General features: G+C 42.2%; 1 protein-coding gene across 2 annotated transcripts in view; it reads left to right on the top strand.

The window, feature by feature from the left end:
* The window catches only part of gra (granulito), a 120,639-nt gene that overhangs the window by 44,378 nt on the left and 49,900 nt on the right, over positions 1-26,361 (top strand). Inside the window, exons 6-7 of one of the 2 annotated variants that reach the window (XM_072262412.1) lie at positions 9,511-9,640; positions 17,533-17,645. In XM_072262412.1, the coding sequence (XP_072118513.1) occupies positions 9,511-9,640; positions 17,533-17,645 (243 nt within the window). Of the gene's footprint in view, positions 1-9,510; positions 9,641-17,532; positions 18,772-26,361 lie in introns of those variants that run through there. The other variant, XM_072262501.1, reaches the window with a different exon arrangement.

Genomic DNA, 26,361 nt, shown 5'->3' with positions numbered 1-26,361 from the left:
CTTGGGGAGAACTTCCAAATTCCACACAAACATCCAAGGATAGAATTGAATCTGGGTCTCTGGTGCTGTGTGGCAGTGTTTCAACCAGCTGTTCCACAATGCAGCCCTTTGAATTTTGCCTGAAATAGTTTTGAGGCCTCAGAGCTTTAAACAACTTTGGTTAGCCCACAGCTGGACTATTGTGTGTGATCTTGTCACCACTCTGTAGAGAAAGAGTGCAAAGGAGATGTACCAGTATATTGTTTGGAATAGAATGTTTCAGGCATGAGGACAGACTGAACAGGTTTGGTTTCTTTCTGTGGAGAGACAGAGGCTGAGAGAGAACACAAAAGAAATACACAGTATTATAAGGGGCATACATACAGTGGATGGTGAGAATTTTTTTTTCTCTCAACTGAGATATCTAACACCAGAGAGCACAGGTTTAAGGAGGATTAGAAGGAATCTAAGGATTTTTTTTTCACCAAGTGGGTGGTTGCGATCTGAAATGCACTGCCGAAGAAAGTAATGTACACAGGTGCACTCACAGCATTTGAAAAGTATCTGGACGAGCGCTTATTTCACTAAAACCAAACACCAGTAGGTGGCATTGGAATAGATGATTGATGATAATTGGCATGTTGGGCTGAAGTCTTTTTCAGTATAATATGACTCTGACCTTGTTTTCTCATTGTTTCAGTCTCTATCTCATTAGTTGAAATTGGGTTCACTCTTGTGACATCAAAGTACATTGTCTTTTAATTTGGATCAGTCTGAGATATTATAGTTATAATAACGTCGATACGATAGGTTGATTAAATAAATGTGAAGTAAACATTTTGGGGTCAATATAAAACAAATTGCACTAACCATTCTTTACACTTGCCTTTGGGTACAAGCTTACTCTGGCTTTTGGGCAGAGATAATTCACAGGAATGATCTCAGGTATGAAAGACTTAATGTGTGAGAGTATTTGATGTCTTCAGGGCTATACTAGATAGTGTTCAGAAGAATTGGGAGGGAGGAGAAAATTCAAACCTACCAGACACTGAAAGGCTTGGATAAAGTGAACAGGGAGAGGATGTTTCCAATAGCGGGAGACTCTAAGATCTGAGGGTACAGCTTCAGAATGAAAGGACCATAAGACCATAAAACAAAGGAACAGAAGTCGGCCATTCGGCCCATTGAGTCTGCTCTGCCACTTTATCATGAGCTGATCCATTCTTTCCCATTTAGTCCCACTCCCCCGCCTTCTCACCATAACCTTTGATGCCCTGGCTACTCAGATACCCATCAATCTCTGCCTTAAATGCACCCAATGACTTGGCCTCCACTGCTGCCCGTGGCAACAAGTTCCATAGATTCACCACCCTCTGACTAAAAAAATTTCTTCACATTTCTGTTCTGAATGGGCGCCCTTCAATCCTTAAGTCATGCCCTCTCGTACTAGACTCCCCCATCATGGGAAACAACTTTGCCACATCCACTCTGTCCATGCCTTTCAACATTCGAAATGTTTCTATAAGGTCTCCCCTCATTCTTCTAAACTCCAAGGAATACAGTCCAAGAGCGGACAAACGTTCCTCATATGTTAACCCTCTCATTCCCGGAATCATTCTAGTGAATCTTCTCTGTACCCTCTCCAACGTCAACACATCCTTTCTTAAATAAGGAGACCAAAACTGCCCACAGTACTCCAAGTGAAGTCTCACCAGTGCCTTATAGAGCCTCAACATCACATCCCTGCTCCTATATTCTATTCCTCTAGAAATGAATGCCAACATTGCATTCGCCTTCTTCACCACCGACTCCACCTGGAGGTTAACCTTAAGGGTATCCGGTACGAGGACTCCTAAGTACCGTTGCATCTCAGAACTTTGAATTCTCTCCCCATTTAAATAATAGTCTTCCCGTTTATTTCTTCTGCCAAAGTGCATAACCATACACTTTCCAACATTGTATTTCATTTGCCACTTCTTTGCCCATTCTTCAATTCTATCCAAGTCTCTCTGCAGACTCTCCATTTCCTCAGCACTACCGGCCCCTCCACCTATCTTCGTATCGTCAGCAAACTTAGCCACAAAGCCATCTATTCCATAATCCAAATCGTTGATGTACAAGGTAAAAAGAAGGGGCCCCAACACGGACCCCTGTGGGACACCACTGGTAACCGGCAGCCAACCAGAATAGGATCCCTTTATTCCCACTCTCTGTTTCCTGCCAATCAGCCAAAGCTCTATCCACGTACGTAACTCTCCCGTAATTCCATGAGCTCTATCTTGTTAAGTAGCCTCATGTGTGGCACCTTGTCAAAGGCCTTCTGAAAATCCAAATATGCAACATCCACTGCATCTCCCTTGTCTAGCCTACTTGTAATTTCCTCAAAAAATTGTAATAGGTTTGTCAGGCAGGATTTTCCTTAAAGGAATCCATGCTGAGTTCTGCCTATCTTAACATATGCCTCCAGGCACTCTGTAACCTCATCCTTGACAATCGACTCCCAACAACTTTGCAAAGACCGATGTCAAGCTAATAGGTCTATAATTTCCTTTTTGCTTCCCCCTTCTTAAATAGCGGAGTGACATTTGCAATCTTCCAGTCCTCCGGAACCATGCCAGAATCTATCGACTTTTGAAAGATCATCGCTAATGCCTCCGCAATCTCCACAGCTACTTCCTTCAGAACACGAGGGTGCGTTCCATCTGGTCCGGGAGATTTATCTACCTTTAGACTATTCAGCTTCCTGAGTACTTTCTCTGTCGTAATTGTGACTGCGCACACTTCTCTTCCCTGCCACCCTTGACTGTCCAGTATGCTGCTGATGTCTTCCTCAGTGAAGACTGATACAAAATACTCATTCAGTTCCTCTGCCATCTCCTTATCTCCAATTACAATTTCTCCAGCATCATTTTCTATCGGTCCTATATCTACTCTCCCCTGTCTTTTACTCTTTATATACTTGAAAAAGCTTTTAGTATCCTCTTTGATATTATTTGCTAGCTTCCTTTCATAGTTAATCTTTTCCCTCTTAAAGACCTTAGTTTCCTTTTGTAAGCTTTTAAAAACTTCCCAATCCTCTGCCTTCCCACTAACTTTTGCTTCATTGTATGCCCTCTGCTTTAACTTTGGCTTTGACTTCTCTTGTCAACCACGGTTGCATCCTTTTTCCACTCGAAAATTTCTTCTTTTTTGGAATATACCTGTCTTCCACCTTCCTCACTTCTTGCATAAACTCCAGCCACTGCTGCTCTGCTGTCTTTCCCGCCAGTGTCCCTTTCCAGTCAACTTTGGCCAGTTCCTCTGTCATGCCACTGTAATTTCCTTTACTCCACGAAATACCGACACATCAGATTTCGGCTTCTCTTTTTCAAATTTCACAGTGAACTCAATCATGTTTTGATCACTGCCTCCTAAGGGTTCCTTCACCTTAGTCTGTCTAATCACCTCCGGTTCATTACACAATACCCAATCCAGTACAGCCGATCCCCTAGTGGGCTCAACAACAAGCTGTTCTAAAAAGCCATCTCACAGACATTCTACAAATTCTCTCTCTTGAGATCCAGTGCCAACCTGATTTTCCCAATCCACTCGCATGTTAAAATCCCCCACAATTATCATAACACTGCCCTTCTGACAAGCCTTTTCTATTTCCTGTTGTAATTTGTAGTCCACATCGCTGCAGCTGTTTGGAAGCCTGTATATAACTACCATCAGGGTTCTTTTACCCCTGCGATTTCTTAGCTCAACCCATAAAGATTCTGCACCTTCTGATCCTATATCACCTCTTTCTAATGATTTAATATCATTTCTTACCAGTAAAGCCACGCCTCCCCCTCTGCCTACCTTCCTATCCTTCCGATACACTGTGTATCCTTGGACATTCAGCTCCCAGAGACATGCATCCTTTAGCCAGGTCTCAGTGATGGCCACAATATCATACCTGCCAATCTGTAGCTGTACAACAAGATCATCCACTTTATTCTTTATGCTGCGTGCATTTAAGTATAACACCTTAAGACCAGTATTTGGTACTTTTCGCTTTGATTTCACTGCAACTTTATTGCACTGCAACTCATCCCAATGGCTACAAATTTGCCGCATCACCTGCCTATCTTTCCTGACATCTTTACTGCTCACTATCTTAGATTTATTTCTGTTTTCCCCTTCCTCCGCTCTATCATTCTGGTTCCCATCCCCCTGCCAAATTAGTTTAAACCCTCCCTAACAGCTCTATTAAACTTTCCCGCCAGGATATTGGTCCCCTTCGGGTTCAGGTGTAACCTGTCCTTTTTGAACAGGTCATACTTCCCCCAGAAGAGATCCCAATGATCCAAGAATCTGAAACCCTGCCCCCTACACCAGTCTCTGAGCCACACATTCATCTGCCTGATCCTGCTATTCTTGCCCTCGCTAGCACGTGGCACAGGTAGCAATCCCGAGATTACTACCCTGGAGGTCCTGCTTCTCAGCTTCCTTCCTAACTCCCGGAAATCTCTCTTCAGGACCTCCTCCGTTGTCCTATCTATGTCATTGGTACCAGCATGTACCAAGACAACTGGCTGCTCACCCTCCCCCTTCAGAATATTCTGGACTCGATCCAAGACATCCCGTACCCTGGCACCTGGGAGGCAACACACCATGCGGGTATCTCTATCAGGCTCACAGAATCTCCTGTCCATTCCTCTGACTATGGAATCCCCTATGACTACCGCATTCCTCTTCTCCCTCCTTCTCTCCTACACAACAGCGCCAGGCTCAGTGCCAGAGACCCGGTCACCGTGGGCGTCCCCTGTCAGGTCATCCCCCTCAACGGCATCCAGAACAAGATACTTGTTGCTGAGGGGGATAGCCACAGGTGTGCTCTGCACTATCCAGGCATTTCCCTTCCCTCTCTTGACAGTGACCCAGTTTTCTGACCCCTGTAGCCTAGGGATGACTACCTCCCTGTAGCTCCTGTCTATCACCTCTTCACTTTCCCTAACACGGTCTCTGAGGAGCTGCATCTCGGTGCACCTGGCGCAGATGTGGCCATCAGGGAGGCTGGAGGTCTCCTAGGATTACCACATCTGACACCCTGAGCTACTAACCCTACAGGCATGCTATCTAATTCTACAGGAATGAAACAGGAAAAATAAGTCTACTCACCCACTTACCTCGCCAAACAGACAAACTTTTTAAACCGATAGCTTGTACCGTTAGCTGTGAGAGCTCTGCTGCTCCTGTCTGTCCGGGCCAATTTGCGAAGGGGGGAGGGGAGAAAAGAAAAGTTGGTGCCTCGCTCTCGCCTCTTCCCGTTTACCGCCGAAGCCCGTTGAAGCCAAAGCCCTACACTCTGCTACCGCTTACTCCGCTGCCTGCTCCGACAGCTGCCGAAAGGACACCCCTTTAGAACTGAGATGAAGCATTTTAACCCAGAGGGTGGAAGTTGGGGGCAAAGTTGACAAGGTTGATGAGCTCAGCATGGCTGCAGGAAGCAGCATCAATGCAATCATCAACGTAGCATAGGAAGAGTTGGGGACCGATGCTGGTGTAGGCTTGAAACATGAGCCTATTCTACATAGCTTACGAAAAGGCATGCGTAGCTGGGACCCATGTGAGAGTCCATGGTTTGAAGGGAGAAGCGGAAGGAGAAATTATTGAGGGTGATGACTAGTTCTGCCAGACGAAGGAGAGTGGTGGTGGAGGGGAACTGGCTGGGTATGTTTCCAGAAAGAACCGGAGAACTTTAAGGCTCTCCTGATGGAGGGTGGATGCGTTAGCAACTGGACATATGTAGTGAAAATAAAATGATCAGGGACAGAGCACTTCAAGTCATTGAAAAGACAAAGAGCAGGTGAAGTGTCATGAATGTAGATAGGGACTGAACCAGGCATTTTTAAAAAATCAACTGTGATTGACACAGACTCAATGGGCAGAATGACGGAATTTTGCTCCTATATCTTGTGGTGTTATGGGATATTTGGAAGAGGGATAAATGAACATGTGTGCCAGCTTTCCATAAATATTCAGACAACAATGTATTTACCTCCATTCCTCTTCAAAGGGTAAAAGATCTGATGATCAATGTTTTCAAAGCTGTTGATAGCAGAGACATATGATCTTTTGCAGGAAGAGCTTCAACCATGCACCTCTGTCTGGATGGCTCTGACTATGTAGGTGAAGATCTTTGATTTATTTCACACGTAGTCTCTAAATAATTCCAGGCAGGAGTGGCTGATCTTTGCAATGTATCACAGTTTACTGAGCACCACAGGTCATTGATACTCCGTATTCAAACAAAATAGATTCTTTATCCTTTGGCAGTAACCATTATGCATAATAAGGGAAATATTTGTTTCAAGCTCCTCTTTGGAAAGAAATTCAATGTGTATTGCACACTGAGCATACATTGTAGGTGACCACGAGAAGGAAATTCTCTTGTGCTAAATGTACTTCTCTTGTACCTGCAAAATTCACCTGACGCTTTCAATTTTAGGTAATGGCCAATGTCACACTGAGGAAGGATCAGATCCTGGGAATAAGGCATATCTTGTTTATATGATTGTCTTCTTAGCCCTGCAATTAATATAGGAAGAGCTTTATTGTAATATTTACGGTATTACCAAGACCATCAAGAATGTTGTCGTCTCCAAATTGACATTCCTAAGCAAAAACAGAGACCCCATGCTGGGGAGATTATAATGGGGCCAGGAGACCACAATAAAGTGCAATGAAAATTGCATGCTTTTTCACCTTACCTTTTCTCAGCTCTTTGTTAAGGAGCAACACACAGAAAGTGCTGGAGGAAAAATGCAGGCCAGGCAGCATCTATGAAAAAGAGTACAGTCGACGTTTCGGCCTGAAACCCTTTGGCAGGACTGTACTTCGGTTTGTACTCTTTTCCATAGATGCTACTTGGCCTGCGGAGTACTTACAGCATTTTGTGTGTGTTGCTCAGATTTCCAGCATCTGGAGATTTTCTTTTGTTTGTCTCTGTTAAGGATGAAGAATTCTCCTCAAGCAACATGAGCCTCTGTGACCCAAAGGGTATTCTCTGTTCTCTTTGTTAGGATAGATATCTATTGTTGACAAACATCCTGCAAGAATAAAGAAGGAGTTAATATCAAAGTTTCAGTAATAATGTGATTTTCAATACACAGTTGTTGTGATTAAGCTTGTGTGTCCTGCATGTTGTTCAGAATACCTGATATGAACAGCAGCTATCGTGTGTGTGTGTGTGTGTGTGTGTATATATATACACACACACGCACACACTTATGTTGATGAGATGGGAAGAAGTGCAGAGCCTGTGACTAAAATGAGGATGACTAAGGACATCGCCCAATTGTTTGAGTGTGTGTGCTTGTAAATAAATTGATCTGTGAGTTACATAAAGGTTGCTCTTATGAGATCAGGTTCTAGAAGTCAAAGTGCAAATGTTGACAAAATAAGTGAAATAGGGTTCTGTTCCCAGGTTCACTGATACCTGCATCTGGTGGTTATTCCTGCTTCCTTCTGATACCTCCTCCTCTTCAGCTCTCATCCTGGGGTCTACCTGCAGTGCAATCAGGATTACTAGCAGAGCACAGGATAGACGCTCCTTTTCAAGTGCATTCCATTTGTATGTTGCATCTACAGACATCCCACCTCTCCCAGAAGTTCCGGGAGTCTCCCGCATATTGATAGCGGCTCCCTGATGCCTGCAAATTATATACAATATCCCGGAAATTGATTTTTTTGAGTGCAAGTGAGGGAGAGGGAGAGAGACAGAGAGAGCAAGTGACTGACGCAGCGAGAGGGTGAAAGAGAGAGCATCCTGATTGGTCTCTCTTTGTGCTAGGTAGACCTATCAATTTTCTCTGTGGGCGGGCTTTACAGTCGACACCTCTCTCCCTCTCTTTCATTGTCCATCAGTTCAGTTTAGTGTCTTGCAGCACCATGGCAGAGTGTTCCAAAAAGAGAAAATGTAAAACGTACTTCACCCCAGACTAATAGGGGTCAAAAATGACAGTATTGCTCGCTGCACTGTTTGCAACAGTGACTTTTCTATTGCCCATGGTGGGTTAAGTGACTGTAAAAGACATGTTGAGGTGAGTTTAACAGGTGTCATTCATTCATTAGTGTAGCTAACGTTATTTAAACTAGCTGACTAGCTGCTAAGGAGCTACTCTATTGATGTCCTGCATGATGAGGCCAAGCTCCCTGTAGACTTGCTTAAAGTTGTAATAGAGTAAAAAAAATGACTCCATAATAACATAATATAATATAAGTACATATTTTAATGTCACATTTTCTGCATAAGACAATATAATAAGGATACACCTTATGCTTTTAGGGACCACAACATATTAGGGAGGCTGAGCGCAGGGAAGGCTGCTCAAGTATTTCACAGTTCTTTTCAGCAGAAAACCAAAGACTGAAGAGAAGGTCGACCAGGGGGGGGTTGGGGGTGGATATGGGGATGTGGGGGGAGGGGCGCGTGGGGGTGGTGGTGCTACCTCCCTGAAATGAGTTTTTGCAGGTTGGGATGTCTGCATTTAGTAAATGGTACAATGTTAAATTGTATGCAAAATAAAATGAGAGATGCTGAATAGAGTTGAGCAATGAAAGAAACAAAAATTGAAAAGAAATTTAATTGGCCACAACAGTTACTAGATACTAAAAGGAGTATTCATGTTTTTTTAAGCTTAAACTTTCAATGCCGGAAATCTTGCTTGGCACTAATTAAGACTTGTAGACACATTAAAAATCACTTGCACATCAATGTACAGGCCTTGACCTTTCCCTGGCATGTTTAGTAGATAACTGGACTGACTTCATGCATTTCATTTATCTGATCACTGAGTGTCTTGGCAAACCAAAAATTCACGAGTGAGCTAATTTCCTTCAATAATAATCCTGAACATTGAAAGCCTTATGGTTATGTGGCCAATATTATTGGGGACTTGATTTCACTTTGTGTAGAAGGTATAACATTATTCTAAATTAGGTTCTTAGCTAAAGGCATCACTAGTAGGTCTGAATTTATTAATTCCTTGGTATTCTGAGAAGGCAAGATTGCAATTATTTTTGTAGTCAAATTAATCTCATAATTTGTCAAATTTATATATAGGGTAATATTTTCATTTCATTTAGTTATAAGGTGCATTTGTAAACCAATTAACTGTTGGTAAGAGTTTAGCAGTTATCATAGCTATTTTCCCTGAAACCAGCCCACAAATTACCAGGATTATTAAATACAAAGAGCAAAACTTTAATAGATAAATAGGTAAGAACACTGAAAATAGTGAAAGAATAGTGGAATGATTATTTAACAAATTGATGATGAGCATTATATAAGCATAATTTCTATAAACTTATGATGCCCATTATCAGTTTGAGAAAATGCTATTCATAAACTGGGAGTAGAGCTAATGGCTGTAGTAGAAATTCTGTTTAATTCCCAATTTGTTTTTTTTCTGCTTTATATTTTTATTTTTATCTGAGCAGCAAAGCAAATACATGAAATATGCAGACTATTGTGAAAAGTAACCAGTGTTTAAAACTTTGCAGACTATTTCAAGTGGATATGTACAACGGGAAACCAAGTGGAGTAATATTCCATCATTTAGAAGCAAACATGATCTGAAAGAACGACCAATTGAAAGACGTCATTCTGGTCAGGGAGATGGCACAAAGAAGGGTAATTTCATCAAATATGCATTTAGATAGCATTAAAAAGTCTATTTAATCTATGAAATAAATTGTAATAATTTTCTGCTGAAGCCCCCATTCCAGAATAAGTGAACTAAAGAAAAGCTCTGATCAGTTAAAATCCTTAGTCCTCTTCCTTCAGAATTTTCTGCTTCTTGTGCTATAAATCTTTGTGATATTAATGTTTTAGCTTAGGTTAATTTAAAACATTCCAAGTTTTATATTTAATTATTAATCCAAAATTGAGCTAATTCTGATCTGACTTTGCCTACTTTCTGTTGTAATAGAAAGGAGACGTCCTCTGTGATCAAGTAAAAAATGTAGCCATTACAAAGAGTGGAACCGTTTTGTTTAGCTACTGAAGGCATATATTTTTATAATATACAAAATGGAAGTACAATAGGATACAGTTTATAAATAAGCACACTTAAATGAGAATGCTTATGAAAGGGCACATTATTTATTTTAAATTATAGTATAGCAGCTACAATAATGAGAATGATTAATTTCCAAAATTGTTTTATTTTACTGGAATGCTGAATATAAAGTAATATTTAATTATTACTGATGTTAACCTTCAGTTGATGAAAATATCTCTAGACAATATGGTAAAATTTAGGAAACCATCCAATGGAGAATGCAAAATTCCTAGGCTGGAGAAAATATAAAAATAACGAACCAGGGCTTGGTTACACACTGCAGGTTGAGAGGCTATAGAAACTGTTAATTAAAGAAAACTGAGTGTTGCCATCTCACAACAATAAGTGCAACACTCAGTTTTCTTTAATTAACAAAGGAAATGCTTTTGGTATTAGGATTACATTATAACTATGTAGATGTTAACATGTAATACATGAAATATGTTGCTATTGCTTAATTTTGATCTCATCAAAATGGCACATGATATGAGGCAAGAAATAGCACTTGATAGGTATGAAGGCTTTGTAATTTTCTTTTTTCTTGGATTACAGTTTTGCCTCAATTATATTTTACAATATCATTTAACTATTTCAGTAAGTAAGTTTAATTTCGTGTTTGTAATCATATCTCCTTTTACAAAGATGGACAATGGAGAGGCAGTAATTCAGGTCATATTTGCTGACTAAGAGGATGGCATCATTTTAAAATTAATACTTTGAAGACTTGTATTTTAGTTTCTTTGTTAAAATATTGTGGCCTAAAAAATTAAATCACATGGGTCAGATTTTTGTTTTATTTAAACCAGTAGGTCACCGTAGGTGTTCAATTTTATTTACAGGTGTAAGTTGCAGGTAGAGATTGCAGAGACTAGGGCTTTATTCCCCGGAACGTAGGACATTGAGGGGTGACCTGATAGAGGTATATAATATCATGGGGGGCATAGACAGGGTGAAACCAGATAGTCTGGAGAGGAGTTGCTAAAAAGGAGGGTATAGGTTTAAAGTCAGAGGCAAGAAGTTTAAATAGGATGTAAGGGGTAGCTCTTCAGACAAACAGTGGTGCATATTTACAAAGAGCTGCTATAAATAGTTGAGCCAGGCACATTTGCAATGTTTAAGAACCATTTAGATAAGTACATGGATAGGAGAGGTTTAGAGAGCCAAATGTGTTTAGGTGGGACTAGCCCGCTGGGCAGCAAGGTTGATGTGGTTGAGTTGGCTGAAGGGCCTGTTTCCATGCTGTACAACTCAAAGACTCTGAGATATTGTAGTATATCTGCATATCGTAATATTGTAGTATATTGAATTGGGCCTTTCCATACATGGTTCACATACATGCCAAAAATATGCAGAATACACTGCAGTCAATCATTGTATAACATTAATTAGTTATCTGCATATTTAGTGTCAGTCATGGAAAGGTGGTGGTGGGGAGGGGGTGATGGGGAAGTGTGAGGGACAAGTTTGAATAGCAAGGGAAGAACTTCCAACAACTGTCTGCAAACAATCTTAATTACAAATATTTTGGATATATAATTCAAGGAGATCTACTTAGATTCCTGAGGTTATTTTGTACTAAATTGAATTGAATTGGCTTTATTTCTTACATTCTTCATATACATGAGGAGTAAAAATCTTTACGTTACATCTCCGCCTAAATGTGCAATTTATAGTTATTTATAATAAATAGTATGCACAACACGACAGTCAATATAACATAGAAATACAATTGTATCAGGATAAATTAATCAGTCTGATGGCCTGGTGGAAGAAACTGTCCTGCAGCCTGTTGATCCTGGCTTTTATGTTGTGGTACCATTTCCGAGATGGTAGCAGCTGCAACAGTTTGTGGTTGGGGTGACTCAGATCCCCAATGATCCTTCAGACCCTTTTTATGCACCTGTCTTTGTAAACGTCCTGAATAGTGGGAAGTTCACATCTACAGATGCGCTGGGCTGTCCACACCACTCTTTGCAGAGTCCTGCGATTAAGGGAAGTACAGTTCCCACACCAGGCAGCAATGCAGCCAGTCAGGATGCACTCAATTGTGCCCCTGTAGAAAGCTCTTAGGATTTCGGGGCCCATACCATACTTCTTCAAACGTCTGAGGTGAAAGAGGCACTTTTGTGCCTTTTTCACCATACAGCCAGTATGTACGGACCACGTGAGATCATTGGTGATGTGTATGCTGAGGAACTTAAAGCTGTTCTCCCTCTCAAACCCAGATCAATTGATGTCAATAGGGGTTAGCCTGGCTCCATTCCTCCTGTAGTGCACAACCAGCTCCTTTGTTTTTGCAACATTGAGGGAGAGGTTGTTTTGTTGACAAGAAGACAGGTGGCTGGGAGTGAGGTGCAAGTAAATGGTGAGAGGACATGAGGAAATACATAAACATAATCAAAAGATAAACTGTTTTCACATTTAAGGAAAAATCTATTGGGAAGCTAAGATTTTGAAAGAACAAAACACGTGCTTACTGAGATCTGTAATCTTTTACAATATACAGAGCCCCAGTCCCAAACCTGCATGTGGCAAATGCTCGTTCTTGGAGGTAACAGTCACAGTGACTCTGATCAGCTTAGCTTCGGATCAGTTTGCAATAGAACCGCTGACATCACTGCATTCATAATACATAATAATGTGATAAAAATTCTCCATTTGAATTTATTCTCCCTTTTAAAAAGTGAGCAGCAGCAGCAGTGACATTTAGATCTTAACAGATAGTGGAATTGATGTTTTTGAGGTTGTAGTTCATAGGCATAGTATTATGGGATAAAAATATTTGAATCTATAACTTTTGATTTCTTGTGTGAGGTCCTGCAGGTGATGAGGAGTGCTAATAGAAAGAAATGCATGGTGCTTTTGAGGTAGGTGTGCAAGGCCCCCTGTTTCATTTTGTCTATTTTCCTTCTCAGTAATCAACACATGAAGAAGAGTCATGTCATATTATTGGAGTAATAGTTAAAGGAGTAGCCAGAAAAATGGGGAGAACAAAGTACCTTGCAGTGGAACACACATCAAAGTTGCTGGTGAACGCAGCAGGCCAAGCAGCATCTGTAGGAAGAGGTGCAGTCGACGTTTCAGGCCGAGACCCTTCGTCAGGACTTCAAGGACGTCAAGTCCTGAGGAAGGGTCTTGGCCTGAAACGTCGACTGCACCTCTTCCTACAGATGCTGCTTGGCCTGCTGCGTTCACCAGCAACTTTGATGTGTGTTGCTTGAATTTCCAGCATCTGCAGAATTCCTGTTGTTTACCTTGCAGTGGAAAGTGTGTTGAAGCATCTACTTTGGATGTGTTGCCAGTTTATGCCTAATTGCCTTGTGGTTCGGATAAGTACAGGACACCATTAAATAAGGGCTTATACAAACTGGCAGTTCATGCATTTGGCAAAAATTTACCGACAATTGAATTTAGGCTGATGCTTTAGCATGCAAAGAGCATCTCCAACATTTTTGCTATGATAATAAAAGGCATTGCTGTTGTGCATTTCCTCACCTTTAGCACCTTAAGGGCCAACAATGAGCAAATGCTAATTTGGACCAAGTACTAAATTACTGAGATTACTTATCCTGGATCAAAATTTTCAACTCTGATATGAATAAAAGCAAATAATATTGCATTGACAACTGTAAGGCCTATGATGATGCTGAAGTTGGCACTGAGGTGATTGATGAAGAAGGATGCTGCAGAATGCAGGAAGATATCAGTGGCTCTTTCAGATGGCAAATGGAATTTAGTTCAGAGTAGTAAGAAGTCATGCATTTGGGGATGGCAAATAAGGCAAGTAGAAGCCTCAATAAGTAAAAATATAGTTGAACCTTACAAAATATGTTGATGGTATGAAAATTGCAAGACAGTTTGAGAACTGGTGATACAACCTTTCTTAGCAGAGACGTAGAATATGAGAAAACAAATTATGTTGCACATGCACAGTAGATCAGTAGAGCTACTAGGACTTGATGTTTCAATCCCTATGGTAAATTGGCACTCTCGATGTTGGCAATGGGCTTGGAGTGGTGACAGGGAGGGTAGGTACGTCATTGGAGTCATTAGGTGGGCACCCTCCTTCTTTGACGTTTCGTTGATAAGCCCACGATGTCTCCAGAGGGCTCAACAGTGCTATCTGGCATCTCAGATACACCCCTCTCAGTTCCATACCCTCCTATCTTCATCTTGCAGCCCAGTTGTTGTCTTTCCTTTTAATCCAAATCCAATTGCTGCTTCCTTCTGCTGCGTTTGACAAGGACTTGATTGCTTGTTGGAGGGAGTGACCCCTCACCCCCATTTTCTTCAATAGACTGGTTGTAGATGTAGCAACGAATCCCCTGCATCCCACTTCTACAGGGAAAATCTTGGTCTTCCAGCCATTCTGGGCAGCTTCAGTTGCCAGTTCAGAGTACTTGGTCTTTTTCCTCTCATAAGCTTCTTCGACACCATCTTCCCATGGTACTGTCAATTCAATGAGTATATTAAACCACAGATGATGTAGAGGAAACTGACCAGTGTAATATAGAAATGAGTTCATTGCAAGGGGTGGTGGTTAAAGAAACAATGAGTGCTTGTAGATATTGGTAGTGAAAGAAAGAGCTGTAGGTGATAAGCAACAAGGAAAATTAATGAAGTTAAAAATATGGCAATAGGTGCTTTGGACTTTTGGTAATGTCTCAGGTAAGATCATAATCTTCAAATCATATTGTCAAGTAAATAATGAATTGTTCCATCTAGTTCTATGTTAATTTTTAGATTACTTGGTTACTGTAACTTGCCTCTAAGTTGTTAGTGAGTGGTGGAATTCTGGGGGAGTTTATCAGTATCTGGTCTTATATGGAGGGAGGAAGATGGGATTAACATATATTGCTATTTATTAGGATTGCCCTTCATTGTTTTCTTCAGCTGAGTTGCAGTAGGTCCCATTTGTACCATGGCATTGAAATTCAGCTTCATCAGTATAGTGCTCAAAGATTACTCTGAGGTATCTAATATATTCATGTTATTTGGTACAAAAGCATCCTAAAATTCTGCAGCAGTATCTACAGGATAGCTTTGAATGCCTTGTCTCCCTGAAACAAGGACAATAAATTAAAACCACTTTTACAGAAGATAAATACACCAACCTACTTTATGGGGCGATAAAAGAGAAAATGACAAGAAATAGATGGGTTGCTGTGTTATGAATTTTTATGTTATGAGTCGAAGAAGGAGATTCATGTAGGGCTGAAACTGATTGGCCAAGGGTGGAAGAGGGTTGGATGTTATGTTTGATGCTTATTAAAATGAATGAACAGGAAATACAGATTACACACCTAGAATATCCCACGGCACACTCCTGATGAAGGTGGCTCTCTGGCCACACTGTATAGATATTTTAATATCCGGACTTCGGACCAGTTATTAAGGGGACGTCTTACACAGTGAATAGTAGGGCACTGAGGAGTGCTGTAGAACAAGGGATCTGGGAATACATATCCATAATTCATTGAATGTGGCATCACAGGTAGATAGGGTTGCAAAGAAAGCTTTTGGTACATTGATTCATCAATCAAAATATTGAATACAGGACATGGGATGTTATGTTAAGCTGCATAAGACGTTAGTGAGGCCTAATTTGGAGAATTATGTGCAGTTTTGGTCTTTTACATACAGGAAAAATGTAAATAAGGTTGAAAGAGCACAAAAAAAAATTACAAGGATGCTGGATTAGAGGACCTAAGTTATAAGGAAAGGTTAAATAGGTTAGGACTTTATTTGTTGGAACGTAGAAGATTGCAGGGAGATTTGATAGAAGTATACGGTTACGTGTCCACAGTTTCATTTTACTGGGAGTTTATAGTTTCATTTACTGTGGGTGTCACGTGTCCCCAGTTTCGTTTTACTGGGAATCCACACTTTTGTTTCTGTGAGCATTACCTTATGATGTATGCCGACGGTATAAAAGAAATGCGGACATAGTGCTGAGGAGAGTCGAAGGAAAGAGAGAGAGAGTGAAGACTGCAGACTTCGAGCTATTAGGGAACAGCTCATGATTGAGAAGGGTAAAGTCTAATGCTTACCCATACCCAAAGGATTGGGTTAATCAGCGGCACACTGTGCATTGTGGAGACGTGTCTGTCCTTCGTATGATCCACGGGTGTGGATTTCGTGACAGTCACTTTGTGACATCTCTCTTTGTGGACTTCGGAACAGTATTCCTTGGCTGGGATCTTCGGTAATTGCTTCTTCATTTACTAGCCGTGAAATCTTAGGAATTTGTCGTGATCACTTCGTCGCTGCATTGTGAATCCACAAGTCTCTCCTCTCACCTATTTTGTGAATTACTGGGACTCTCTGAACTGCCACTTTAAGACTATGCTTGAGTAAGATTTGTTAAGAACGGGTTCCAAGTTTGACTGTTTGGGAGCTATAGACGCATAACACTGTCAACTTCTGTTTAAGAAGGTAGTTTATTTAATTTTCCATATTTTTGAGTAGATGTAAATAAATATAGTGGTTTTAATATTAAAATCTGACTTAATTTGTTATCTCTTGCTGCTGGTACGTTACGAAATCGTAACAAAATAAAATTATGAGGGATTTAGATAGTGTAAATCCAAGCCGGCTTTTTCTAATGAGGTTTGGTAGGACTACAACCAGAGGTCATGGGTTATCGGTAAAAGGTGAGAAGTTTAAGGGGAACATGAGGGATACTTCTTCAGTAAGAGGGTCGTAACAGTGTGGAACAAGCTGCCAGTGCAAGTGGTGCTTGCGAGCTCGATTTCAACGTTCAAGAGAAGTTTGGAAAGGTATATGAATGGCTGGGATATGGAGGGCTATAGTACTGTTGCAGGTCAATGGGATCTGCTTAAGCTGTTGCAGCTTAAATAGTTCAGCACAGACTAGATGTAGCAAAAGGCCTGTTCCTGTGCTGTACTTTATGACCCTAAATATACCCAATGTCTTGGCCTCCACAGCTGTCCATGGCAATGAATTCCATAGATTCAACACCCTCTGGCTAAAGAAATTCCTTCTTGTCTCTGTTTTAAATAGATGTCCCTCTATTCTGAGGCTGTGCCCTCAGGTCCTGGACTCACCCACTATAGGAACCATCTTCTCCATATCCACTTTGTCTAAGCCTTTCAATATTCGATAGGTTTCAATGAGATCCCCTCTCAATGCTTCTAAATTCCAGCAAATACAGGCCCAGAACCACCAAGCGCTCCACATACTTTAACCCTTTCATTCCCGAAATCATTCTCATGAATCTGCCCTGGACCCTCCTGCACGAGGATTCCCAAGTCCATTAGAAACATAGAAAATAGGAGCAGAAGTGAGCCATTTGACCTAGTAAATCTGCTGTCATTCAATATGATTATGGATTATCATTCAAATTCAGTACATTATTGCTGTTTTAGCTCCATTTTTATGTTTTTAAATTTTGCATTAAAAAAGAACTTTACTTTGTTTACCAGTTCAATCTACTTTCCAGATGCAGAGAGGATAACCTACAGCAGAGAATTTCTGATGAAAATTGCCAGCCTGCCAATTTCGAAAGAGAAACCTGAGTTTTTGCCATCTCTTCCTGTGGTGTTAGAGAGGCCTGTAAGTTGTGTGCTTTGACAATACCTCATCAAAAAATTTGTCAATTGCATTTTCTGTAGCTATTGCAGAGCAGTATTTCAAATGTTGATCTTTTGTTTCATAAGAATGTAAGTTAAAAGAATGTACCTCAGCTTGTTTGTAAATTTATGGTATGCCAGTTCTTGCAATCTTTTACAGAAGTAACAGTACACTTCTTGAAACATTCTGTAGTACATTTTGATAGCAAAAATCATAAATAGGATATCACAGCTCACTAAATTCCTACTTTTGACTTATTAAATACTTAATTACCTGTTCAAAAATTTTTATTATTCTCCATTTTTAACCAACAGTTTCAGCATGAAATACTGCGAAGTTAATATTTCAGCTCACTGATTGGATAGTAAATGAAAAATCTTTAGTGAATACTAACACAATAAAACTTTGAATTTTAGTGTAAAACTAATGTTGACAATTACTAAATATCTATAGTAATGTGGGGATGGAGAATACTGCATTTTTAACTCAACACAAACTGTCAGATATTGGTAATAATAAAGGCATCCGTTAGTCTTGCGAGATCATGGATCTGCGCCTGGAAAGTCTTCACTCTCCAGGGCGCAGGCCTGGGCAAGGTTGTATGGAAGACCAGCAGTTGCCCATGCTGCAAGTCTCCCCTCTCCATGACACCAATGTTGTCCAAGGGAAGGGCATACAGCTTGGCACCAGTGTCATCGCAGAGCAATGTGTGATTAAGTGCCTTGCTGAAGGACACAACACGTTCCCTCGGCTGGGGCTCGAACTCACGACCTTCAGGTAGCTAGTCCAATGCCTTAACCACTTGGCCACGTGCCCACGATAAGAGGCGAAACAAAAGCATGGAAGATTTCAGTAGGCTTGTCAATGTTTTAATTGCCACCAAAAATATTTGTAGATTCTATTACATTTACCCAGTCATCAGCAAGCAATGTGGCCAAATGACAGGATCATGGCCTGGGGTCAGGTACTTCATTGAGCAAGGTAAATGCACAACAGCAGGTATTTTGCCATAAAGATAAGGGGACAGGGAATGCAGATGTGAGGAGTAATTGATTAAGTGACCTGAGGTAATGACCACTTTTTTCAGTCAGAAGTCTCTTTTGTTTTGGACATAAAATTGTAGGTTTTTACAAATAAAATGATGTGAGCTGTTTGTAAGTTTAAGTAAAAAGTGCAACAACCATGTTTATTGAACTGCAAAACCTGAACACAAAACACGCTAAAAATCCTAAAAATCATCATGTCCGACCAGCCTCTTAAAGTGAACCCCAACTCAATGTCAGTGGTTATGAGTTATGTACATCTCCACCAATTACATAACCCTGCACAGCATCCTCCCAGAATTCACTGAAACGGCATTATGAGCCTGTTCCGAGCTCAGACGGGCTGCTCGGGCTGGCTGCTCGGCTTGGGTGCTATGTCCCATGGGTGAAGGAACAGCAGGTGCCACTGGTCCATCCAGAGACGTGTTGACATGTCATGTCATGCCAGTAGCAGCATGGTAGTGAAATCCTCCAAATCTCAGTGGGCCAGCTTAAGGAGATCTACCAAAACACATTCAGGTTTACCCCTCCTATCTATGATAAAAGTCTTTTCTCTCCATTCCAAAACATGGAACGAGCCATCTTAAGGGGACCTAAGGGGACTTTGGTGTGCATCATAGTGGATGAAAACAAACAAGGCAGAATGTAAGAATGTAGGTCAACAGGAACCCAAGATTGCTGACCTTGGTAGGAATAGGTGCAATGGAATTGAATTTACTGATAAGGATGGAATGTTGACCAGGTGGTCATGGCATCAGGAATAAAAACACCTGGTACTCAGCTATGGACGTCTGTAGATCCTCTTTTGGAGCTGTTCTGAGTCCCAGCTGTACCCACGGGAGATGATCATGCAAACACTCATCCATCAGGGAAGCCCTCAGAGCAGCTTTTAAGGAACGATAAAACCGCTTGCATAGGCCGTTGGACTGCAGATGATATGCTGTGGTGTGATGTAGCCAAACACCAAAGTTCTGGGCCTTTGTAGCACAGAGGTCTGAAATGAACTGTAGACTGCTGTCAGAGGAAATATCAGATGGGGTGCCAAACCAAGCAACCCAAGGGCTGATGAATACCCAAACCACGTCTGTGGCTGTCATTGATGCTAGAGGGACGACCTCTGGCCACCTGATGGTACAGTCCACCATGGTAAGCAGGTGCATGAAACCATGGGAGAGGGGGGTGGGGAAGAGGACCAACAAGGTCCACATTGACATGTTCAAGCCATCAATCAGTGACCTCAAAAGGTGCCAGTGGCACCTGGATATGACAGTTAATTTCTGCCCACTGGCACTCCCTACAAGCTGCACTCCAATCACACATGTCCTTTTAAAGGCCATGCCACACAAACTTTAGAGCAACCCATTTCTGTGAGGCCTTCTGGCCCAAATGCAAGAGGCCATGTATGAAGTCAAAAGCAGTTCACCTCCAGTTTGCTCTAATATGGGGCAAGGGTGACCAGTTGTGGCATTGTACAGGAGACACACCTCAGCCTCCCTAAGCTTAGTGTTAGCCAACCGCACTGCTGTTCAGTGATCCTGGACCTCTGGGTCAATGGCTTGGTTGGCTGCCGTGCCAGCATAGTCAACCCCTATGTGTATGGCCTCAACAGCTGTCATGAGAGGCAATCATCCATGGCATTATTTTTCCTTTTGATACGTTGTATATCAGTTGTATATCTGATATGTAGGCCAGCTGGCATTGCAGCCATGGAGACCAAGGCCCTGATATTTTGGGCATCGTATGTGTGAAGGGTTTGTGGTCAATGAATGCTGTGAAATGGCGATACTCTAGAAGAAAACAAAAGTGGCAGACAGCCAGAAAGAGACCGAGAAGCTCACAGTCAAATATCCACAAGCCAGCAGTTTCGGAGGGATGGAGCTGCTGGCTGAAGAAGGTGAGCACCTGCCACATGCGTCCAACCAACTGTTCGTGCACAGCACCCACAGCATATTCTGAAGCATCAGTAGTAATGGCTATAGATGCATTGGGGGGGGGTGGTGAGTGCACCAGTAGGGTTGTGTTGGAAAGAGCTCATTTGGTATCATCATATGCCTTGGTCATATACACTGACTAGTCAAGCACTTGATCAGTGGTGTAGCCTTAAAGTGCACTATATACAGGGGGAGCACAAACTCAGCAGCTTGTGGAATGACACGGTGATAGAAATTCACCATACCTAAAAGCTCCTTTAGTGTTTAGCAGTGCTTGGCAGTGAGAAATCCATAATCGCGGCTACTTTTGATGGGCGCTGTTTCGCACCATCTGCAGAGATGCGAAGACCAAGAAAGTCAATGGTTGACAACCCAAACTGGCATCTAGCAGGGTTAATAATCAACCCACATTGGCTTAAGTGCTCGAGAAGTGTGCAGAAAGGAGATACATGTTTGGATTTGGGCATTGGCAACAAGTATGTCATCCAGGTGAACAAAAAGAAAAGCTGAAGTCTTTTAATACAGAGTCCATCAGCCATTGGAAGTCTGTGCTGCATTTTTCAGCCCAAATGGCATGTGCAGAAACTCAAAGAGGCAGAATGGGGTTACTACAACTGTTTTGGGAATGTCCTCTGAGCATATATTAGGAGCTAATGGTAGCCATTAACTAGATCAAATTTGGAAAAAATTAACTTTCCAGTTAAGTGTGCTCAAAAATAGTGAATGTGTGGGACCAAGTAACGATTGGAGACGCTGGCCTCATTAAGCTGTTGATAATCACCACATGAGAGGCAACCACCATCGGACTTAGGGACCGTATGGAATGGTGAAGTCCAGGGGCTATTTGACGGGTGCACAATTCCCAGTCCTTACATGTTGGCAAACTCAGCCTTTGCATTTGCCAGTTTTTTTCAGTCCAGTTTACATGCACGAGCATGGACTGGCAGATGTGGGAATGTGGTGCTTGACCCCATGTTTTGTGACTGTAGTTGAGAATGTGGGTTTGGTGAGGTCTGGGAATTTACCCAGCAGTTGAGTAAACTCACATGCGGTGGTGCATGTGCTTGACAGAGTTGTTGTGGGGAACTTACTGGAGGAGCAGGGTAACAACTCAAAGTCCTTGACATCCACAAGCCAGCAGTTTTTAAGATTGACTAATAGCTCTTGGGCACACAGGAAATCTGCACTGAGCAGAAGTCCAGTCACTTTAGCCAGGGATGAAATCCCATGTGTAATATCGCCCACTGAAGCAGAGTGTCACCCATCATGCCCTGTAAGTCTGGATTCTGCTGCTGAAGGCAAAGTTTCATCGCTGTTTGCCTTCTCATCGATAGATGATGCTGACAGTACACTCACTTGAGCATCCTGTGACACAAGGGAAGCATTTCCCTGAAAGTGTGTCTATAATGACCAGCAGACGTCCTTGGCAGCTGAGACCCATCGTGTTCACAGACCTCTGATGTTCTGATGTGCTGACACTCAGAAAAGTGCAAAGTGGTCAGCTTTTCCTGTACATGTCAAAGCGAACGTGGTCAAAACACAGGCCAGCATCATCTGTTTCGTAGCTGTGGGCATCCTAATGTTGAGGGTTTTGCTGACCGGGCCTATTCATGTAGAGAAAGGAGAAGGGATGATGCTCTGCTGCCTAGCTGTGTAGACTATCAGCCATTTTAGCAAGCTCCCTATAGTCCTTCACGGGTGCATTAGCGAGGGAAATGCGAACTTGATCAGGCATTTGCTGCATGAAGAGTTCTTTAAAAATAAAACAAGGATGGTGATTTCCCAGGAGTGACAGTATGTGGTCCATTAGTTTTGATGGCTTAGCATTGCTGAAGCCAGGCAAGTAGGGCAACTGTTTGGTGTGCTCAGACTCCAATAGTCCAAATGTCTGTAAAAGGTGAGTTTTCAGCAATCAGTATTTATTGTGTTCAGGCGAATGTTCTAGCAGACTCACCACTCTTGCAGCCATGGAGTTTCCAAGCGACACTACTATATAGTAGAATTGAGCTTCAGCTTATATAAACCAAACAACAGCTCTTTGTTTCCAATACTCTGGCAGTTTCAAAGCGACTCCAAAATGCCTACACATCCAACATTATCATTCTTGGAAACTTGCTTCATCTACACAGGAAGCCATTATCAGGAATATCTTCCCTCCCCTTCCAGCTACGCTTTGGGCAGGGATCAAACTGTCTGTAATTCTCCCATCCACTCATCCCTCACTACTGATTCTCCTTTCCTTTCCACTCACTTACCCCTCCAACTACACAAAATGTTAGAGCTGCACCTACTCTACCACCCTCACCACCATCCATGGCTCTAGACAGCTTTTCAGGTGAAGTCGTCTTTCATAGGTGAAACCCGCAGTGTTATTTATTGCATCCGACCTCTTTTACATCAATGAGACTGGACATAGATAGGGGAATTGCTTTGCTGAGCATCTTCTCTCCATCCAAAGATTCAAAAGATTCAAGGTACACTTATTATCAAAGTATGTATGTAGAATACAACTGAGATTCATCCTCCTGCAGGCAGCTATAAAACAAAGAAACACCATGGAACCCATTCTAAGGAAACATCAAAGCCCTAACACGCAAAAAGAGAACAAATTGAGCAAAAGGCAAAAAGTGAGGGAACAGCACATAGAACATCAAATATCAAACCAGGATTCCAGGAGTATTCAGTTAGTTCAGTTCAGCACCCCAGCCGATTGCAGGCCGCAGAGCCAGTCTTCATTGAAGTGCCCTGATCAAATTGCTCATAAACAGCAAAACAAAATGGTTTCATCCACCATGAAAGCTGGGATCTCTTGGTGGCCAACCATTTTAATTGTACTTCTTATGCCCACACTGACATTTCTGTCCTAGGCTCCTCCATTGCCAGGTCAAGACTGAATGCAAATTAGAAGAATAGCATCTCATACTCCACTCTCCAAACTAATGGCACTAACAATGAATTCTCAAACTTCTGGTAGTCGCTCCCCTCTGCCCCCTTTACCCCCTCTACTCCTTTCTTTAACTTTTCTCTTTCCTTCTGATTCAACTGGTCTTCATCATCCTATCTCTTTCCTCTCTCCACCCTCTTCATCTGCCCATCACCCTTCTCTTCTTTTGTACTTCAGCTGAAGGATTTCAACCCAAAATGTAGGTTGTCCATTTCCCTCCATAGATGCTGTCTGACCTGCTGAGTTTCTTTGGTGCCTTTGTGTGTTACAGAGGACGAATACATTGTAGTAGCATGGTAGTTAATGCTGTGGTCTCACAATCCCAGTGATCCAGGTTTGATCCTAATTCTGCATGCTGCCTGTATGGAGTCTGCATATTCCTCATGACATATGTTGGATCTGTAGATGATATTATCCAGAAGGTTCTTCAGAAGTCAAAAATTAGGTATATATCCTGTGATTGCAGCCTTTCTCATAACAAAAATATAAGTTACCAATTCGCTGTACTCTAAGTAAGGAGGAGAGAGAGAAAACGAAGAAAGAAAGAACAAAGAACCTTGCTTCACGGACATTTTGTAATGAAACTAACTCAAACCGGACAGCGAAGAAAATTCTTGTTAAGAACAACCTATGAGACAGCTTGATTTATGCTGACATATCACAAGCTTATGGGCAAAATAAACTACAAATAAAAGACAGTACCAGCTATAATACAAGTGACTGAAAATCCTTTGAACACTTACAGACAAACAGATGATTATAGAAACGTATAAGCAGGAATAAAAAAGTTAAACTATAAGAAGAATAACAATTTGGACTCTTACCAACATTTCTCCCTTTTGCTCTAAGTCACCATTTTGAATTATTTCATCTGAAAATTAAGGGTAGAAAAACTTGCAGTAGCAGTGTCGAGTATAAAGTTTTATCAACCCCGAGGAATAAAAACATACAGCTATATCAAAGCCATGTGGATTGTCCTTCAAGATAGGGACACTCATGTGAGTTTTGAACAGCTTCATTGATGATGGCCCTTATACAAGCAATTAAGATACATACTATGATAAGGTACACCAGAGCAAATATAATTTGTAATATCAAGAAGTTCTGGCTCCCAAGGGCTGATTTGATCCAATCAAAGAAATCCTACTCATCTAAAAATGTAAACACGAAGAATTCTGCAGATGCTGGAAATTCAAACAACACACATCAAAGTTGCTGGTGAATGCAACAGGCCAGGCAGCATCTCTAGGAAGAGGTACAGTTGACGTTTTGGGCCGAGACCCTTCATCAGGACTAACTGAAGGAAGAGCTAGTAAGAGATTTGAAAGTGGGAAGGGGAGAGGGAGATCCAAAATGTTAGAAGACAGGAGGGGGAGGGATGGAGCCAAGAGCTGGACAGGTGATTGGCAAAAGGGATATGAGAGGATCGTGGGACAGGAGGCCCAGGGAGAAGGAAAAGGGGGAGGGGGGGAAAAATAAACCCAGAGGATGGGCAAGGGGTATAGTCAGAGGGACAGAGGGAGAAAAAGGAGAGAGAGAGAGAATGTGTGTATATAAATAAATAACGGATGGGGTACGAGGGGAAGCTGGGGCATTAGCGGAAGTTAGAGAAGTCAGTGTTCATGCCATCAGGTTGGAGGCTACCCAGTGGAATATAAGGTGTTGTTCCTCCAACCTGAGTGTGGCTTCATCTTTACAGTAGAGGAGGCCGTGGACGGACATATCAGAATGGGAATGGGATGTGGAATTAAAATGTGTGGCCACTGAGAGATCCTGCTTTCTCAGGCGGACAGAGCATAGGTGTTCAGCAAAGCGATCTCCCAGTCTGCGTCGGGTCTCGCCAATATATAGAAGGCCACATCGGGAGCACCAGACGCGGTATATCACCTTAGCCGACTCACAGGTGAAGTGTCGCCTCACCTGGAAGGACTGTCTGGGGCCCTGAATGGTGGTAAGGGAGGAAGTGTAAGGGTATGTGTAGCATTTGTTCCGCTTACAAGGATAAGTGCCCAGGAGGGAGATCAGTGGGGGGGGGATGGGGGGGAAGAATGGACAAGGGAGTCGCGTAGGGAGCGATTCCTGCGGAAAGCGGGGCGGGGGGGAGGGAAAGATGTGCTTAGTGGTGGGATCCCGTTGGAGGTGGCGGAAGTTACGGAGAATAATATGTTGGACCCGGAGGCTGGTGAGGTGGTAGGTGAGGACCAGGGGAACCCTGTTCCTAGCGGGGTGACGGGAGGATGGAGTGAGAGCAGATGTGTGTGAAATGGGGGAGATGCGTTTGAGAGCGGAGTTGATGGCGGAGGAAGGGAAGCCCCTTTCTTTAAAAAAGGAGGACATCTCCCTTGTCCTGGAATGAAAAGCCTCATCCTGAGAGTAGATACGGAGGAGACGGAGGAATTGCGAGAAGGGGATGGCATTTTTGCAATGCGAGGAGGGGATGTCCCATGATCCTCTCATATCCCTTTTGCCAATCACCTGTCCAGCTCTTGGCTCCATCCTTCCCGCTCCTGTCTTCTCCTATCATTTTGGATCTCCCCCTCCGCCTCCCACTTTCAAATCTCTTACTAGCTCTTCCTTCAGTTAGTCCTGACGAAGGGTCTCGGCCCGAAAAGTCGACTGTACCTCTTCCTAGAGATGCTGCCTGGCCTGTTGCGTTCACCAGCAACTTTGAATCCTACTCATCTGATTGGTGTATCTTAGCTACTGCTTTATGAATTCAGTTAACTAAATCTGATACATCGCCATGTGATTTTGGAGAAGCATTGCAACTAGTGTTGTTT

Source organism: Mobula birostris, chromosome 1 (assembly GCF_030028105.1).
Source record: "Mobula birostris isolate sMobBir1 chromosome 1, sMobBir1.hap1, whole genome shotgun sequence".
NCBI lineage: Eukaryota > Metazoa > Chordata > Chondrichthyes > Myliobatiformes > Myliobatidae > Mobula > Mobula birostris.
Note: the sequence above shows the minus strand (reverse complement) of the source record. Positions and strands in the feature narration are given on the sequence as shown.